Source organism: Tamandua tetradactyla, chromosome 8, assembly GCF_023851605.1.
Source record: "Tamandua tetradactyla isolate mTamTet1 chromosome 8, mTamTet1.pri, whole genome shotgun sequence".
NCBI lineage: Eukaryota > Metazoa > Chordata > Mammalia > Pilosa > Myrmecophagidae > Tamandua > Tamandua tetradactyla.
The window spans coordinates 95,366,719-95,386,744 of record NC_135334.1 but is presented as its reverse complement, the minus strand read 5'-3'; the positions used below and the strand labels follow the sequence as shown (position 1 = coordinate 95,386,744).

General features: G+C 42.3%; 1 protein-coding gene across 5 annotated transcripts in view; it reads right to left on the bottom strand.

Annotated features, from left to right (window-relative positions):
* The window catches only part of NAV2 (neuron navigator 2), a 390,205-nt gene that overhangs the window by 261,611 nt on the left and 108,568 nt on the right, over positions 1-20,026 (bottom strand). For all 5 annotated transcript variants that reach the window (XM_077114211.1, XM_077114212.1, XM_077114213.1 and 2 more), the window contains exons 2-3: positions 10,236-10,353; positions 747-799 (exon numbers count right to left, since the gene is read on the bottom strand). In XM_077114211.1, the coding sequence (XP_076970326.1) occupies positions 747-799; positions 10,236-10,353 (171 nt within the window). The remainder of the gene's footprint in view (positions 1-746; positions 800-10,235; positions 10,354-20,026) is intronic.

The following is a 20,026-nucleotide window of genomic DNA, read 5'->3' as shown; positions in this document are numbered from 1 at the left end:
TTGATAACTAACATTCTTTGTGTAAAAGTTCTTGCAGGGAAATTGTCTTGAAGTAAAAACTAAGCACTTACAGCATCACAGTTCAATGTTCTCCAAATTCAATAATGACCACAAATTTTAAGTCAATGATTATAAGCAGGACATGCAACAAGAAAAAATCGGATTAAAAAGGTCAGGTTTTTTTAAAGTTATAATATCCTCATTTATATATGCCATGCCAGAGAGAATATCACTTCTCAAGGTTACATTGAGAGTGATATGTGCCTGTACATTTCACAGCTCCTGTCACAGTTCTGATTTCGCATCTAACTTTTAAAGGTAATCGGTAATCAGACAGTACGCTGCAGTTTCTGATTAGTAAGACATCATCACCTCATCTGTGCCTCAGCACCACACACAAACAGAGGTATTGTTGCAGGTCTTTGAGAAAGAACGAGTCATAACAGTCTGGGTTCTAAACAAATGTATGTTTACACCACCCATTCTGCGTAATTTGTTTCTAAGAGCAAGGACAATATTTCATTTTCAGTTTCTCACGGTCCACATAAAAAATCAGGGCCATTTTTCAATAAATGCCAACAACTGTCAGAGAAGCAAACCATGGCTACTTGGAAACGGCTGTTAGTTTATTAATGTAATCCCCTGGAGTAAAGCCTCTGGTGTGAATGTTTTCAAGATGGTCAATATCATCCAGAAGCAGGGCTTATTAACATAGCACAAACACTCACTACTCATGTACCACTCACCATTTGCGATCTGTTCTTTGGACAGCCATTGATGTCTCCAATCTTTTCATTTGCTGAAAAAGAAACACAAGTCAGAAAAATAAATAATCACAAAAGAGACACTTTGAGTAGTGATGTTCAGGACGTTTGAGGCCAACCGAGTCCTGAGGCCCATACTTGGCTTTGTCCATTCGACACAGGCATGTGAAAAACTGAGACTCATCTAGCAAGCTTCAACCCTTACTCATCGAGCTGCTGTCCCCCAGGGACAGCTGGGGCAAGGTCATCATCATCTAAAACAGAGACAACTGCATTGATGACAGTCTTGGAGTGATGGGTCATTGTGGAAATGTTTGGAGACTGGGAAATGGAGTGAGCTGTGGTTGTGCTGAGGCTCTCAGAAAAGGAAATCTAACTGTAACTTCCCAACAAAAGATGAAAGAGTTCAGAGGCGATCAGTCGAGCTAAAACTCAGTTTCTAGGGACAAAAGCCACAAGTGATAGCATCTCATTCCATCTTTAGCCAGAAGTACTAGTATTGCCTTTGCTTGTGCTAACACTATTCCAAAATGAGGGACAAATGGGGGAAATGAGATAGAGAGAGTAAAAAATGCTTGTCCAAGGCCACATCGTCAGTCCAAGTTAGATTTGCAACACATACGCTATAGGTCATAAGTAGTACTTAACTAACTTAGAGAAGTGATAGAAAGAGATTACATTGAATTAGCAGGAAATCAAGGGCCAGTAACAGGGAAAGAAACCCAGTTTCCTATGGTGAATACATTTTGTCGTAAGTATGGAGGCATCTCTGGCAAAAGACAGAACAAGAAGATAATATATTGCCTATTGTGGCTAACATATTGACTAACATATTGTGGCCAACATATCGACTTTGGATGCAGAGATACCACAGTTTGAATACTAGTGCTATGGCTTCTTAACTGTGTGATCTTTGTCATTTCACTCAATCTCTCTGAGCCACAGTTTCCTCACATAAAATGGAACTAATACTACCTATTTCACAGGAGTTGCAAGAATTAGATGATATGATGCCAGCAAAATACTTAGAACAGCATCTAGCACATGGTAAGTGTTTTTTTATAAGTGGTAGCTAACATTAACCCAACAATACATTTTATCATCTATATATAATATATAAAATAAGAGTTATTTTTGACTGTCCATATCCCTTAGATGATTTATCTAAGTTAAGCCCAGAAACTCAGCTTGGACCCTATAATAAAGAACCAAGGATTCACCTCCTTCATGAAGCTTTTATAAGCTCCCTCCCCAATAGTGCCATGCCCTCACCTCTAGAAGGATAAGGGCACTCAGGTTTCTTCGTTCTCACAGAGCCTTTAGTTAATATCTAACTCCTTTTCTTGTCTTCTCCCACTATGCTATGAGAGCCTTGCGGACAGTAGATTTCATTTTTCAAATTTTTATCCTTAGGGCTCAAATAAGTGCAAAATTGAATTCCGAAAAAATTACATCACATCAGATTTTAATGGATAGGATGTTTAAAACTTCCATGAAGAAAAAAAACCTGTCTGAGAAAGATAATAGAATCAGTGTTCCAAGTTTCAAAGATTTAAGAACACCCTGAACCTAAATGCAGCTCACCATCACAACTGGTTTTATTTTTTCTTCAATGTTTCTACCTTGAGAGAGAAGTGAAAAATAAGAAAGGAAGCTAGTGGCAAGGAAATGTTTTAAAAACCCAATCATCATAAGACAACCTAGTTAGAATGTATTCAGCCTAATCTGCACCTCCTTTGGAACTTGCCAAAAGTAATAAATGTTCAGGCTAATGACCTACTTGTCAAGATCTCAATTTTCAGTGCTCTGACTAAGTTAGCTCAATTTTGCTTAGTATGAAAACTCTTGGGAAAGGCATTTTAGAAAACCTCTTCCACCTGCTTCCCCTACCCCCAAAAGAGGCGCCTTGAAGCCTTTAAAAAGCACATGAAAGATGCTCAATGAATGGAATGACTCATGGATATTTGTTCTTCAGTTGACCAGAAATACAATTTTTTAGAATGTATCACTAGCATGTAAGTGCCATAAGAACAGGGATTTTTACCTGTTTTGCTTACTACAGTAACCCGCAGCTCAGGATAGTGCCTGCTCACAGTAAGCATTCAATTAATAATTATTTCATGGAACTAAGGAATGAGTATTCTGAACATTTCAATCAATCAAGATTGTATTGCCTATTTAGAGACAGCTGCCATTCTTTTACTTGTAAATAAATCGTGCATACTGAAGATGAAAGAAAAGAAGAGCCTTGACAAATGATACCCCTTCATACATTGGAAATCATGGCAGGCATGAGCTCTGATTTTGGATTTTGATATTCAAATTAAGGCCACTCAAGAGGTTTTCCAGTTGGATATTCATAACGGCCAGAGCCACAAGTCACTGGATTCTGATCAATATCCAGCTCAACATTAGGCCATTAGTGCTCATTACAGTGAAGGACGGATAATTGTGATCCTAAGAAGTCATTTAGAAAAATTTAAAGATTCTCTCTTTGCCATCTGGATAAACAAAACTGAAGGACTCTGCCTAATTAGTCCTCTAATGACTAACCCTTGTCATGATCTGTCACTTAAACCACAGGCAGGTGCTCCTTGGATTCAAATATCACAGCTCCTATAAGTCTAACACTACCATTTTATAATATTTGAAATAAACTAATGAGATTGAGTCTACTTATGACTGCACTGAGGAGTACATAGGAAGAAATAAATCAAATAACTGGGGTCAAATTCAAAATTAATGCTTAACAAAAACACAAAATAAGTCTTGAGGCTCATAGTTTCCAATTCCATGTAATTTAAATATTTCTCCTTTACTTAAATTCCCAAGAATTTCTATGGTTGTCATAAATACTTACGGCGAAAATAGGAGCTCTGATTTTGCTGGTAAGAAAGAAGAAGAACTTGGTCTTCTGAGCCGAATTTATTAACTCAGGGTAGGGCTACAGCCCAAAAGTATATAGCTAAAGAAGCCAAAGTATCTGTTCCCAAAGTCTTGAACTCTGATTAAAACTGACATCCTTAAGTGCCAATGGTAATGTATCCCAGAGTGTTCAAGACAATCTTAGCCCCACTAATGTGGTAAGCTGTCTGCACACAAGGTGACAAGTTAGTGATTAGAAAGCATCAATGTACTTTAAAAATAAGGATAGTGGCATCAAGCTCATTACTTTTCAAAGGATCTGCTCTGAAGGGTTCAGAGCATTTCAACAGCTCAAGCATCTATTCCCTTAGCATCTCTGGCAGTTGGTAGCTCTGTGATATTTGAATTCAAGGAGCACCTGCCTGTGGTTTAAGTGACAGATCATGAAAAGGGTTAGTGATTAGAAAGAGAGAAACTGGCTGACCAGAAAGGAAATGACTTACCCAAGGTCACCCACGATAGTAGGTCATTGACAGAAAGAAGGTACACTTCTATGTGTTGCCTGAATATCCAGGTTGTTTGCAGAGGTAGACCAAATCGTGGCAGAAAATAGCTGCTATTAGCAACCTTCAGCTCTAACAGTAAATGTATTTCTCTCTCTCCTCTCTCCCTGTTTCTCCTCTTTTGTTCATCCTGTTTCCCTCCCTTCCTCTCTCCTCTCTCCTCCCTTTCTCTAGCCCCTTCTCTCTCCCTCTCTCACTCCAATCCCTTCTGGCATTCTCCATGAGTGACAGCAATGTAAGCAGGAGGAGGGAGGGCTGTCTCTCTCTCTTGATTCATGCTGTTTATCCTGGCCTTGTAAACCTTTCCAATAAGTCACGGAGATGGCACTGTGATGGGCTGGCAGGCAACTGCCGACTTCAGGCAGCTCATGACTCAAGAAGATAATCACATTAATAAGAGTTGAACACAGAGACCCAACCTTCAGTTACAAAAAGAGTGTACTAAAATGTGGCCACAGAAACTCCATTTTCTACCTAATAAGCAGAAGAAGGCAAAGATGAAAAAGTCTGGGTCTCAAACAACCCTGTATCTAGTAAGCTCAACTTCAGGGCTATAAGGGACAGAGGAAAACTTAGGAGTAGCATATGTGGAAAGCATTTAAGGTTTTCCTTGAAGTCACACACCTCATGTCATGCCCCAGCCTGAAAATCAACCTTAATCGCTGGCCTTTGTCCCTGAGCTACAGCCAAGAATTCAGTGCCCTGGACCTTTATTTTGCCCTGTTAATCTTCTGACTTGGTACCCTCCAGTCTTTCTATAGGAAAACACTCCTCCAGGAAAGCTCTCCCTACGTCCCAATCCCTGTTGCTTGTGTAACTTCTCCTTAAATTAAAGGTCTTGCCTTAGAGGTAAATTCCTCAACCACCCTTTCCCTACACTGAGCCTCTCCCCATACTCCCACCCACCCCGACTCCACCATGGGTCTCATGACACTCACCCTTCGCCAAGATGCACTTGACTCTCCCTGGCTTTGGGAAGAGAAGGCAGAAGGGATGACCTTGCTGTCTGTCTGTAAGTCTCTGATAGGCCTTTGTAGCAATGTATTCTTTCCTTTTAAACTTTTTGCTTGAAATTTCAAACTTTTATTTTATTTAAAAATTTATTTTGACATTTCAAGCTTAGAGAAGAGTTACGCAATAGTAGATAATTCCATATACCTTTCATCCCTTTTCATTCTCTCTCAGTGGATGTGCCTATATTGCTTTTTTTCTAAACCATTTTAGAGTAAGCTGCATAAGCTTGGCCCCTTTGCCCCTATATTTGGTGTGTATTTCCCAAGGATAAGGATATTTTCTTCCATGGCTATCCCATTCAGGAAATTTAACATTGATATAATTTCCATATTCCAATTTTGTAAACTGACTAAAAAACATTCTTTATTACACTTTATTCTCCAGTACAGGATACAGGCATGGATCACGTAGTACATTTAGTTGATATGTCTCTTTATCCTTTACCCTGGAATAGTTCTCAGCCTTTCTTTGTCTTTCACAGCACTGATCATTTTGAAGACCAGAGACAAGTCTTTTATAGAATGTTCCACAAATTCAGTTTATCTGAGTTTCCTTATGATTGGTTTTAGGTTTTCTGCCCCTGGCTGGAATACAACACAAGTGATACTGTGTTTTTCTCAGATAACCACATCCAGAAGCACATGCCATCCATCAGTCCCTCACTGGGGATGTAAATTTCATCACCTGGATTTTCATTGCCTGGATTCTCCCCTGCTTGGTCAGTATTTTCTTCTTTGCAGTTAATAAGCAATCTGTGGAGGGATACAAGAGGCCATGCCAATCTCTCATTCCTATCAAACTTTATCCTCCAAATTTCCACACCCTTTAATGATTCTTACCTTAACTAATCTCTACCACGATGGCCACTCTCTCTACGTTTAACCAGCCAGCATTCTCCTGTGTGGCCAAGCCCCCTCATCTGCTCCACTGATGTTTCCATTTATTTATCTACTTATTATCATGGGACTTGTGGATTCCTATTTTTATCCAGTGGTTATTATCCACTGCTGTCCTCAATCATACACTCTCTTTGTTGCCCTGGAAGGTGGAACTAGTACTTATAGGGAAACTTTACCAATGAGGCAGTTTTTGATTTAATGAGAGAAGAGATTTTGAACTAGTTCCCTGGATTGGTAGTAAGCTGCCCATCACAGGAGGAATTTAGGTAGAGGCTGTTGACTGCTTTCTACGGAATCACTCTGTGCATCAGGTTGGAGCTTTTAAAGGTCCCTTTCCAACCTGACAGTTGAGAACTGCAGGAGACTCCTGGAAAGGAAGAGGGCGTGATGTTCAGTTTAGAAGAATGTTTAGAGGAATTCTAAATGTCAAGAAGGGGAAACACCAGGCCACCTGCTGGAAACATTCCAACCCAGGCTTGTGGAAATAAGGGCTGCAGTGAAATGAAATCCTTGTCCCTAATCCTCTCAGCTTTTCCAGGAACCATGCTAAATGCATTGAACACAGAAAGGAAGATGACTCAGACCCAGGCCTAGAGAAGAACAAACAGCAACACAACAGCTCATGGAATGATAGAGGAGGCTCCCTCCAGTTCAGGCTGGGGGCACTAAGAAAGGTGTCAGGGAGAATCAGACTCCTCAAGAATGAGTAGCACTCATCAGCCAAAGAACAACTGCAACCACTGTCCAGCACAGGGTGGGGTTACCAGGAATCTAGTTCTAGGAAAAGTATTCATACACATACACACAAATGCACACATATATCCACATACAAACATACACACACACGCACACAATTATCTACATACAAACACACACACGCACACATTTATTCACATACAAACATACACACAAATGCACACATATTTCCACATACAAACATACACACATGCACACATTTATCCACAAACATACACGCACACATTTATCCACATACAAACACACACAATGCACACATATATCCACATAAAAACACACACACACATACACACATTTATCCACATACAAACATACACACACATATATCAAGTACATGCACACATACAAATATAACTTTTTACATTTGCTTTTAATTGGCACATGTGGTGGTGGTGATGGGGAAGCATGGATTTCAAAAGAAAAGAGTATGGGTAGTCAAAACTTCAACATCCTGGATGGAAAATGCTGACCACTACACCCAAATAGCCACTGCTGCCCATCCACTCCCACACCCAAACCCAAATAAGAGATCTGTGTCCACAAGATACTCTAAGATTAAACGCTCTGAACTAGCTGGTAGATGATTGAGGAAAGGAAGACCATTACGTTTAGCGGTCTTCTCAGCATCCCATCTTCCAGGTCTCTGTTCTCCACACACAGAACAGAGAGTTGTGAGCTCCATAGCAAGCTGTGGCCTTATTTGGGGAGTCCTTTACTGAAAACAGCCTCTCCTAGAGGGTTGACAGAAAGCAACTTGGTGGCCTGAGGATCATCCTGAGTTGCTGGTACTAACTAGAGCACCTTCAATCAAAGTCCATTAGCTCAGGCCTACAGGAAGCACTGTCTAGGAGAGTTCACTTCATCCAAACAGACTCAGGGACACATCCCCCTGAGCAACAATAAACATTGTACTGGTTTATATGTTGATAGCACTATGTTCAGTAAATTCAAGACATACATGCCACCAATCACCTAATCTGAGCCTATGACAGACATGACTAATCTATCATGAGACTTTGACACTGATTCTGAGGTCACATCATTCCTCTGAACATAGCTTTCTGGGTAGTGGCTACCAAATGCTACCCAGGAATACTTCACAGTTTTCATATGTATTTCATATTCGATAACTAACTTGCCTTTCATAAGACTATTATAAGATCAGACAAAGCATGTGTACCTAGCTCCATTTTAAAGCTGGGGAAATAGAAGCAAAAGAGATCAAGCGACTCTTCTAGGGTCACACTGTTGAGAAGGATGGGGCTGGGGTAAGAGCAAGGTCTCTAAGTACAGTCCTTTCTCCACTTGCTCCTTTGCTGCCCATGCTGGAACCTAGGAAGTTTCCCAGCGGAAACATTCTGCCACAGCCCCAAGGTTCATTCAAGGTTTGTGTGTGATGTGACTCTGCTTATACGAACTTCAAAATTCAGTTCAGGTGTGAGACATACTTTTATGAAGAACCTGCAAGGATGATGCAACCCCTTCTACCAAGTTGTTGAACTCTGTACATTTTGTTTCTTTATTTCTAGGAAGGAGCACAATGCCTAGTACACGTTAGGTGCTCAATAAATAATGATTGAACAGAAAGAAAGGAAACAGAACTTTAGCACCAAGGTCAGTGTCTGAATTGAGAGGTGATATAATGCAATAGGGTAAAGTACATGAATCTTAGAAGCAGAATGACCCAGGATAGACTCCCCATGCAGACTAGTCATGTGATAATGGGCTGCTAACCCTCACTGACCCTCAGTTTCTGAAGAGTAATACCTACTCTCTAGGGCAGCTGAGAAAATTAAACGAGACACATTTTTAAAAGAGTTTGGAAGGAGTGGGGGAAGGAGAGAGAAAGGAAGAAAAGGAGTTTAGCAGGCAGACTTCAGGGCAACCCCCAATGATCCCCACGCTCTGGTGTCCACGACCTTGTATGATCCCTCCCTTGCGTGTGAGTGTGATTTGTTTCTAACCAACAGAATGTGGCTAAGGCAATGGGATATGACTCCTTTGAGCACATTAGATTATATAAGACTCTGCCTTTCTAGACTTGCTTTTAGAAACCTTCTCCCTTGCTGGTATTGAAGAGTTACCTGGAAATGTTGGGAGGCCCACATGACAAGGAGCTGTGAGTGGCCTTTGCCTCTGGAAGCTGAAGCCAGCCTCCAGTTGACAGCTAATGAGAAGCCAAAACCCACAGTACAATAATCGCAAGGAAATGAATTCTGCCAATAACCTGCATGTGCTTGCAAGCAAACCCTTCCCCATTTCAGGCCTCCAGGTGAGACCTCAACCCTGGTCAACACCTTGATCTCAACCTTCAGAGGCACCTAGTAGGCCATGCCTGGACTCGTGACCCATAGAAACTGTGAGAAAATAAATGTGTATTGTTTGAAGCAGCTAAGTTTGTGACAGTTTGTTACACGGCAATATAAAACTGATACAAGAAGGGGAGAGAAGGGAAGAAATGGAAAAGAAGAAAAGAAGGGCTAGTGGAAACTAATTTTAAGAAATCAATCTTACAACAGGAGGGGCAGTCCAAAGTTTCAACTAATTCACTTCTTGTATTTGAAGGATAAGCAAATTTTCCTCCACAACACATGGCTGGAGAGCTGGGGCCTCTGTCCTTTCCCTGTGCCTTCTCCCCTTGGCAGGAGTCAGCTGCCAAGGGTGCCAGCGACAACAATCAGTCTAATGCCATCTAAATGACCTCCCGTCTTCTTGTTCTGCTCTCTGCTCCCAGGCAGGGCCACTGGGGTGCTTTTAGTCAGGCCCGAGGCAGCCTTTACCTGCATGCCTTGCCCAGCCTCCATCTGCATGCCTTCCCAGGGAAAACACTCTCCTCCCAGCACATGGGCAAGGAGTTAAGAATTCCACTACACACGTTCCCTTCCCCTATTAAAATCAGAACCATCCCTCTCTGGAGTTGCATCCTTTGATTTCTTAGAGCCTATTAGAGTTGGCAGGATTAAACTAGCCCCACATGGCTTTTTTATAAAAATATTTCCAGAATAATCCACACAAAAGTATCATGAGGTGGGGGGGGGGGGGGAGCCAGAAGGACAGCAGGCGGCAAAAGGGTGTCCCACCCCGCCCCCCAACTCCTACCCCAAACCACTAGTATCTCCCTCTGGCCTCAGCCAGTCTTTTTTCAAGAGACTACAGATGAGACTGCTGTGTGGGTGTGATCTTATCAGGAAAAGCAAGCTGCTACCCACACTCCCCGAGCACAAAACTGAGTAAAATAAATTATCAACCAGTGGGACAGCAATGCTGTCTATTTCTTATAGAATTCAGTGTTCTGTTCCCCAGACTCTCCTCAGCCATTTCTGTACTGGTCTCAACTGTAATCTAGCAATCCCCGAGGTAAAATCCACTCTTACCCACAACCTGAATAATCTGGGCCAGGAGAACGCCATCGGTCACATCTTGCTGGAGATCCTTGATGAGACGTTTGTGGCCTGACTTGGCTAAATAGTGATTGGCCCAGTCCGTGTAGATCTGCAAAAAAGCAAAGAGGCAACTTCAAGCACCCAGTCATACTCCATCTCTGAGTGAGGCAGCTGCTTGGGCCAGTGCGGCAGCCGCCTGTCTGGCTCAGGAGCTGTCCGGGGATGGCCAGTACCATTAAAATTCAGTGCATTGTGCTGATTAGGCATTCAGCTAACCATTGCGGGGCTTCAGCCTTTTGAGAGCTCTGTCGTCAAGGCTCAAGAGAAATGCTAAAGAAAGCTTCAAAACATGCAAAGGAGTGAATGGGATAGGGGACACGGAACTAAACAGTCTGCTCCAGTTGGCTCCAGGCTGCTTTGAGAGTCTGTGGCTCTAAATGGAAGTGAAGTCTCCCCACCACAACCTCCTCGCTCCCTCCCCCTTCTCATCTTCTTCTCTTTATTGAGAAACCATATGGGGAGGTTACCACCCAACAGGCATCTTTTAATGGGCCATTTCAGGGTAAGGAGCACTATTGAGTTTAGCTGCATTCTTAGGAGCTTGGGTCCCTTGTAAAGAAGCAAAGTTCTCGAACACAGAGCCCCTGCAATTACTCTTGTGTGAGTGGAGTTATTTATGACCTCACAATCATCTCAAATTTAATTTGTTTTATCTAAAAGCCAGGCATCATTTTCACTGTTGGGATTCTGTGAGCAAAACACAGCCAACATTTCGACATTTTTAAACACAACACTGGTGTGCTCGGCACCCTGGAAGCATGAGGCTGGGTCGCCAGTGGGATTCAGAAAGCAGACCCCCTTGGGGAGCATTTCAGACTTTCTCCTCTGCAACACAGAATTATCAGCACAAAAGAATATTTTCTTCCACGCAGGCCAACAAGCATGAGAAAACTTTCTGAGAATTTTCTCCCTAAATGGCAAAAGCCCAAAACAAACAAAACAAAAAACCTCCCCATCAATTCTGAGTGTTAAATTCCATGCATGTATCTGTGAGTTAGGGGGAAGTAGGGAGTATGGGGGAATGGAGATTGGAAGTGTGAAGGAGATGTGGACATGCATACCAGTGCCTTTTTTCTTTTTCTTTTTTTTCAGAGTGATAGGAACAAATGAGTGCTCAAAAAGAATTGTCCAAAAGTTTCACCCACTAAGTTTATTTTTCAGAAACCTATAACCTTCAGATGGTTCCTAGGCAAGATAAGCCTTGAAATCCAGTTACCAGTCTCTCCAAGAGCATCAACCAACTGTATCCCCCTACCCCATAATGTCAACACCTCTTTTCAACATGAAGAAGTTAGAATGGCTGTTGCCTAAATAACCATAAAGAGTGGGAGAAGAATCACAGGAGGAGGGGTGGTATCAGAGAAGATAGGATTTAACAAACGAGTATGACTACTGAATCATTATACTGATATTTTATTCTCCAATGTCTTAGAGCAAGTAGAAGAAACACCTGAAATGGTGGAAGTGTAACCCATATCATACTTTGAAATCTGTTCTATAACTCATTGTTAAAATGTACTTTGAAATGTATTGCTTTTTTGTATATATGTTGTATTTCACAATTTAAATTGTTAAAAAAAAAAAAAAAAAAAAAGGAAATGTCCCACCTCAACTGGTCCATATAGTAGTACCAACAGGTTCACATACTAATTCCCATGATGTCTTCTCTGGACCTATTGCATTTATTTATTTATTTTTTATAATTTTATGAATTTATAAATTTATCACTGCATCTCCACCAGCAGGTCTGCTCTGAGTATTCCATCTGGCTCTCAGAGCAGCAGAAGTCTGAACCCTAACCCAGGCTCTTACCCTCCCATCTTGTTCTTGCAAACACCATGTCTAGGGTAATTTCATACAAAAAGGCCCTGCCCCTCAGGTTCCTGGGGTAAGAACCAGGGTCCAGAGCCTGGATTTGCAATGCAAGGCTCTTACAGGGAGTGGCTTCTCTGGCCACTCTTCCTGGGGAATGAGGACCTCATCTCAAGGAGTGAATGTGAGCTACACTTTCTAGTTCGTCAAGAGGTGAGAACACACAACTCCCGCCCACTGCCTGCACACCGAGACCTGTCTTTCATTTCAGAGACCCACAAGCAGAAGAGGCACACCTGTAGTAAGGTCTATTTCACACCTGAGCCCATGGAATCCAAACCTTAAATCCAAGTTAGTTCCTGTCCATTGTGACATCCAAACTGTCAGAGACCCAAAATCTAGTAAAGCAAGATCATTTTCAATTTTGTAAGCATCAAGAAAGCTAAGAAAGTGGAACACCCTCCTGGTAATTACAGTGGTCAAACTGAAACTTAAATGTTCATTAAATGAAATTGTTGGAAAGAAGAAAGGAATCAAGGAGGGCAGGCAGACAGGAAGGCGGGCAGGCAGGCAGACATTAAAAGAGAAAAAGCCAGACATGGGTTCAAGTTCCTGCTCTGGAGGCTCCACATGAGTAGGCATTTGAGTCTGATTTGTTCACTAATGTTCCCAAATACCTACAATAGCACAAGGGACATTAGAAATTCTCAGCGCATATCTATGGATGGACAGATGGAAGGACAGAGAGGTAGAGGGATGGAGTTTTGGAAAACCTCGGGTGAGCTACTTAACCTCTCTGAGCCTAAGTTCTCTTAGCTGTAAAATGGGAAAAATAACATCTAGTCAGTCACAGTGAGGACTGAGGGATATAACACATCTGAAAAATGTGGCCTACACAGAATAGGAACTTAATAAAGAAAAACTAACACATATTGTACCTACTATGTGCCAGGCACTGGAATAAGTGCTTTACTGCTATTAATTCATTTGATCATCACAACATGAGGTAGATACTATTATTACACTCATGTCTCCTCAGAGAAAACAGAGGTGCAAAGAGGTAAAGGACTTGTCCAATGTCATAAGAAAGTGGAGAGCCATGATTTGAACCTAGGTGGACAGACTCTAGAATCTGTTGGGCATTTTACAGCTCGGCCTCTCTGAAAACTAATATAAAGGTTAGTCAACTCATTCACTCTTGCCATGTCATCCTTCTTCTGACTCCAGGTTCATTTCTCTATTCAGTTATATTCTCACTGAAAAAAATTAAAAACAAAGAATTTGAAACCTAGTCCCACCCCTTGCTCTCTGAATGCTTCTGGGCAAGTCACTCAAGTTTTCTAGGCTTCGGTTTATTCAGCTTTAAGGCAGGTACAATAAGGCCTGCCTGAGAAGGTGGTTATGAAGATTCAGGGAGGTACCACATGCCCTGACTGGTGCTCGGCAGGGCTCAGGAAGATGGCAGTGGAATGAGGTGGTAAAGAGAAGGGCTTTGCAGTGGACAGACTTGCTTTAAATCCTAGCTGCTATGCTGTGCCCTGCGGCAAATTATTAGGCCTAGGTATATTCATCTGCAATGCGAAAATAATAATGCCTACATCATTGGGCTATTACGAAGATGAAATGAGCTCATGCATATAAATATATATCTGGCGCATGCTAAGTGTTCAGCAAATAAAAGCTACTACTTAGAAATTGCATTACCAGTGTTATAAAGTGGGCTGGAACAAAGCCAGCCAGAGCCTCTACCCTGATCCTCCACAATTCGGGTAATTCACCGGTGTCCTCCCCTTTCCTTCACATGGCATAATTTCGAGAGTTTGGAGCATTTCCTACCTAGAATCACAAAGTGTGGCAACTGTAAAAGAAAAGCAGGTCAGAAACAGGCCAGGCAGGTACAGGGTCTGAGGCTTCCTTCCCTAACACAGCTGTCTGTAAACTCCATGAGAAGGAAGGGCTTCCCAACAGCCACACCTGAGGGATCATGCAAATATTCTAAAGTTTAAAGCCAGATACCCCAAGAACATCAGGTGAGCTGAGACACGGACACACACAGGGACACTATTGAGTGGGAGGTGATGCTACAGCCGTCTACTCTCTTACTAACGGAGGGTACTTGAAAATAGATGGAATCTCTCAAAAAAACAGCCTTCTGTATGGGACCGCAAAAGCCCACAGGAAACTAAGCTTAACCAAACTGTTTCCAACAAGTACAGACATACATGCATTTGCACACACTCACAAGTGCACACATACAGAGACACACTTTCATACAAGGTGGGGCCATGCTAAGGTCATGGGGGCATCGGGTATATTGAAGAGAACTTTTAAAGGCAATAGTGGTCGGACGGCTGTCCCTAAGAAGTGAATTTCTCTACTCTAAGCTGTTTAAAACAAGAATTCATCTCTCAACTTCAATCAACAGACACACTACTGCCAAATGAATCCTCCCGAGCACAGCTCTAATCTTATGACCTGTTGAAAAAAAATCATCAATGGCTCCCCACTTCTCACTGCATTAAAGGCAAACTTTTCACACAGTGTTTCAAGGCAGTCTTATCACCCATCTTCTCTTCCCCAGAGCGAACTCCCCAGCAGGAGAGGCAGTGCATGTAGAAGTCATAAACACAAGATTTGAAATATGACCCAGTTAAGTCAGCCCTTGGCCCTGGGTAAGTTAATTTCTATCTAATCTGTCTGTACCTTGGTCTTATCATCCATATTCTGATTATACCAAAAATACTATAAGGCAGGGGCAGGCAAGCTGTGACATGGGTCAAATCCAGGTGATCACTGAACTGATTTTGAAGACAAAGTGTTACTGGAACACCTATGAGCTGTCTATGGCAGAGTTGATAGTTGTGGCAGAGGCACTTTTTAGTCCACAAAGCTGAAAATACTTACCATCTGGCTCTTTGCAGAAAAGGTTTCCAATCCATGTTAAAAGGACTAAGTGAGATAATAATACCAAGGGCTCGATAGTAATCATTGTTATTACATCAGGAGAACTGGATCATAAAATATTTCCCAAACGTACCTCATGCTACTCCCTCCACTGCCCGAGTACCTGCCACACTACACAGTCTCCACTGGGGGCCACCGGGACCACCCTACAAGGCTGAGTTCTAATGCTAGTCCCTTTCTGAAGCCACCTTCTTTCTTGACCCTACCCACAACTGCATATATCTCAGAACCCCAGGGAACTTGTATGCTGGCACCACCTCCCAGCCATGGGCATGTCCATCTCACGTCCAACACTAGATTTTAGCAGAGACTTTGCCTCGCCCATCTTTGTACCCCAACAGTGCCTCACAGGGAGGCTGGCACAACAGCAGGACTCGGGTAAGCAGTTGCTGGGTTGACCTGAGCAGAGAAAGGGCAAATCTTTTGGAACTGATTACGCTTGAGACTTAATGCAGGTTTGCTGCGAATCCTCAAAACAGAATCTCTTTATTGATTGAAAAGAGGAAAGAGCAGGGGAAATAAATCACTCCATAGTTCAAGCTCATTAATCAGGAACCATTAAACAAGAATCATTAATTATCCAGTTGCTACTGCCCTACCTACCCCCAGCGCTCAACTTTTTGAAGAAGCAAAGCACCACAAAACACTTGTATTTATTTTTTTTAAAAACCGTTTACAGGGGCCATGCTACGCCTCAACATAAATTCAGCTCCACCTCCTTTGCTCTCCAGTAGCCTGTGCAATGAAAATCACTCTTCTGAGGAACATCCTTAAAAAATAAACTTACAATAACCTTAGTCATTAAAGACAGACTCCATAAGGTTCACTAACTCAGGAAAAATAGAGCACTGCATGTTTGAAAGACATGAAGCAATTGTGGCAGCTCGCAGGGCTTTCTGCCTAAGTTTTGGTCACCCAGAAACAATTTCTCCAGAACCTCTCATTCCCCAAGGACTTCAGGGCTGCTGTGGCTTTTTCCCTGGAGTCCACTGATTCTTGATGCAAGTTTGCCACTAGTATCAAAGCAACTTGTGAACTTTCAATAGAAACTTTTCAATAGTCCCCTTCCCCTAACCCCAAATCATCAAGCCATTCCCAGGAAAAAGGCTTTAGAATCATTTCACACTAGCATTGGAGAAGTCTGATACAGCAGCTTCCTCCTCCCACTCAGCTTACCTCCCTCCCCACCCCCTCTAACCAATGAGCTCCAGAAGTGCTCCGGGAGGGAGAGAAGCTGCTGTCAAAGCCTTCAAGAGATAAAAGGGGGAAGGAAGGCATAGACAGCCTAACAGTGAATTCATTTTGATTCACTTTATTATCCCTGACAGAATTTCAAGGAGTGTGTCATTTGTTTGCTTATAACTCCACATCGTTCCATATCAAACAGGCTGAAATCCAAAGGGGGATATTTTGACAGATCAATTGGAGTACGAGACCTGATTATTAGTTGTAATAACAAAACTGATAATAATTGCACCGTGTTAAAGCAACAGGGATAATAAGTTGCTAAGTTTATACTGCAATTAGCCATCAAATGAAGGGGAGTAGCAGCACTCTAAAGAGGGAATCCAAGAAAAATTCCACAGACAACTGCACCAAAAATCCTGGAATGAAGCCAGAACAACCAAACCGTAAATCCAGACCCATACACCAGCCAGGCAGCCTGATGGATCCAGGAGGCAGCAGACAGCATGAGGACAGCAGTTCCAAGAGCAATAGAGTAAAATGTACCTCTTAGAAGGAAACGGCCATGTGAAGTCTGAAGATTAAAGTAAACCAGTCATTGACCAAGTGAGGTGGTTTCCAGGCAATTAATTATAAAGGGAGCGTTACTGCTCGGCTTCAAATCAAAAAGCCTCATTCTGGACTTTGGTTGTATCCATCAACATATTTCCATGACTGAGCAGTATGTGGTTAGATAGGTTAGTTACGATTGCTCTAAAGTACAAAAATGATATTGCAAACAGTATAGAGTGGCCATCATGCCCTTGAATACCACAAAGGATGTCACTGATTATTCAAAATGTGGCATTTGTTATCAAGAGTAAAGCTGGTGACATTCATTTTTGCATCCTCTGTATCTGGCAAGGCAGATGGTATATGCCTCACAGGGGTCACATGTCCATATAACCTTTTAGCTGCATAAGTCCAGGAGATGGGGAGAAGTGAAATTAGCTAGTGACTTTTTCCCACTTTCTCCATCAGATTCTCAAATATCCTCCTCTCAATGTAGACCCCTGCCTTGTGACTGAAAACTACTGCCTTGTAATAGTGATATGGGTGAAATGATGCCCCCAGCTCTGTAAGTTGGAGACAAAGGTAGAGAACAAAGAAAACCTTTTGCACAAGGCCATAGAGCATATCACGGGGCTGGACCTGCAACACTCTGGCTTTTCCCCTGGTTTTTTCAGAAGAGTCCAGTCCTGTCCAATATCCTCGAAACTCCCCATGTGCCCATGCCAATGGCCCCTCTTCCACGCCCATCTTTGCCATCTTCTGATGCATTGCTCACATAATGACTAATCTTTAATCACAAGGGCACAGTGGCTACAGTCTCGGGTCCTGGCTTTGGACCAGGATTGAATTCTTACTCTGCCTCTAGACAGCTAGGTGACCCTGGAAATCATTTCCCCTCTCTCTGTGTCAATGCCCCTCACTTGTACAGTGGGGATATATAAGATTATTTTACAGATTAAATGAGAGCATGTATGTAAGAGCTTAACACAGCATCTGACATATGACAAGTGTTAAATAAATACTAACATTCAAACTAACCACTATTCAGTCATGTAAGTTTGAGGGGAATAAGTCATTCAGATTATTGAATGGTTATACCTCTGGGAACCATACATTTTAACTATTTCTTTGGGAATCTTTCTCAATCGTGTATGATCCCTGCTTTTAATGAACACAATTTAGCTTTTTCTTGATGGCTCATAGACATTTCAAGGCACACAGTGTTTTGTGGTATACAAGGATGTCTTTAGGGCTTGCTGAGTGGCTGGACACTGCTTAAAGGGCCCCAGACTTTAATATCTGCCTTTTGAGTCTCCACCTGGCTTTCTGGGTCTAGCCAGGGTTCTGTAATGCACCAGGGGTTAGGGAGTCTAATGTTAATCTTTGTAGCCTCCACAGTACTCAGCTGGGTACATCTTACCTAGTAGGCAGCAAATGGAAGCTAGTTTGGTAAAAAAAAAAATTGTGGACATGACCTTAATTCCCTAGAATCAGTTTTCTCATCTGTCACATGAGGTTGCTGGATTTAGTGGTGGCAGCAGACACAGTGGTAAGAGCATGTGCTCTGGAGGCAAAACACCTGGGTTCAAGCTCGACATCCCCACCTACCAGCCACGCATTCTTAGGAAAAACACAAGCTTTCTGTGTCTCAATGTCCTCATCTGTAAACTAAAAATAATAAAAGCCCCAAGCTCAGAGGTTTGGTATGGGGATTAAAATGTGATAAAACATACAACATACTTCAACTATACATGGTACAAAGTAAGTGCTTGATAAATATTAGCCTTTGTTACTGTTTCAGCAGCAAAACCTTTGTAAAATCCAAATCTTTCATGGAATCCCAGTGGAGATGGATGCTCACAGCTCCTGGACTGCAAACACAGTTTTTGTAGGAACAACCAGAGGACAGGAGGATTTTGAAGCCTCCTCCAAATCTAACCTTCATAGTGCATGATCTAATTTATCCTCTTCTTATTTTTGACACATCTAGCCAGTGTTCATGGAGGGTCGACCTCCTACCAGACATTGGCTCAGGACTGGGAAGCCAGAGGTAGCTGGGACACTGCTACTGCCCCAGGAGAGGACAAGGAGAGAGGTGGCACACAAATTCTGCAACCTCAGTGCTAGCAAAGGTCTTTGAACAAAGCAATGCTAAGGCGGAAGGGGGTTCCAGGTATTAGGCAACCATTGCCCAGAGAAGGTGATGTTATGGAGAGACCCAGAAAGGGTAGGATTTCCCTAGAAGCAATGAACTTAATCCTCTTGGCATGTAGCACTGTTGGCCCCTCTTTAAGACTGCCAGCCCAGTGTGCTGTTTGCATTCAAATGTCTGAGTTTCAAAAGTCTTATGTACCCTCCTTCATTTTCCAATTTGTCCTCAGTTCTCAATTTAAAGATTACTTCCTCAAGGAAAACTTTCCTAAAACCCTCATACCCTCTCTGTGACCTCTAGGCGGCACTGGGCCCTTGTTATATGTTGTCATTGTTTCTGACTTTCTTCTTTTATATCATGTAGCAAACTTCAAAAAATGTTTATTTGTCTAAGTATCTGTCTATCTCCCCAAAGTTCCAAGAGAGCAGAGGCTGTGACATGCTCACCAGTGTACCTCAGAACTAGCCCAGTGCCTGATACACAGTAAACCCCAATAAATACTTGTCCAGTGACTAAATGGAGACTATAGAGAGGCATGGATGAGTTCTCTCTTACTGCTGTTCAGGTGCCTACTTGTAGCAACCCTTTGATACTTTTTGCTTTCAGCTTAGAAACTATATATATTAAATAGTGTATAAAGCAAGTGCAAGTTCAGTTCCAGCTCTTTAACAAGTAGAAGGATTTTGAGTTGCTCCACGATTCAGTTGGGAAAACTTTTGGCTCTCAGCTGGTTTTCAGCAAGATGAAGCTGCTAGAAAACTGGGCTACAGGGGCACAAGGACAAGACTGGGTTCTAGATCTCCCACTTCAGCACATACAAAGGACCCAGGCATCACCAGTTCTTCCCTTAACATAGGTTTTGTAAAGTGAGTAATGAGAACTTATTTATGCCAAAAGGTACAAATGCCTCTCTGGATCTAGAAGATGAAAGAGGTGGGAAGGTAGGAACTGACTGCTGATGAAACCCTTTTGATGAGCAGTAACCAACTTGCCTGCTCAATCACCAAAAGATACACACTGAAACCTATTCACATGCATGCCTGTTTCAATGGGACAC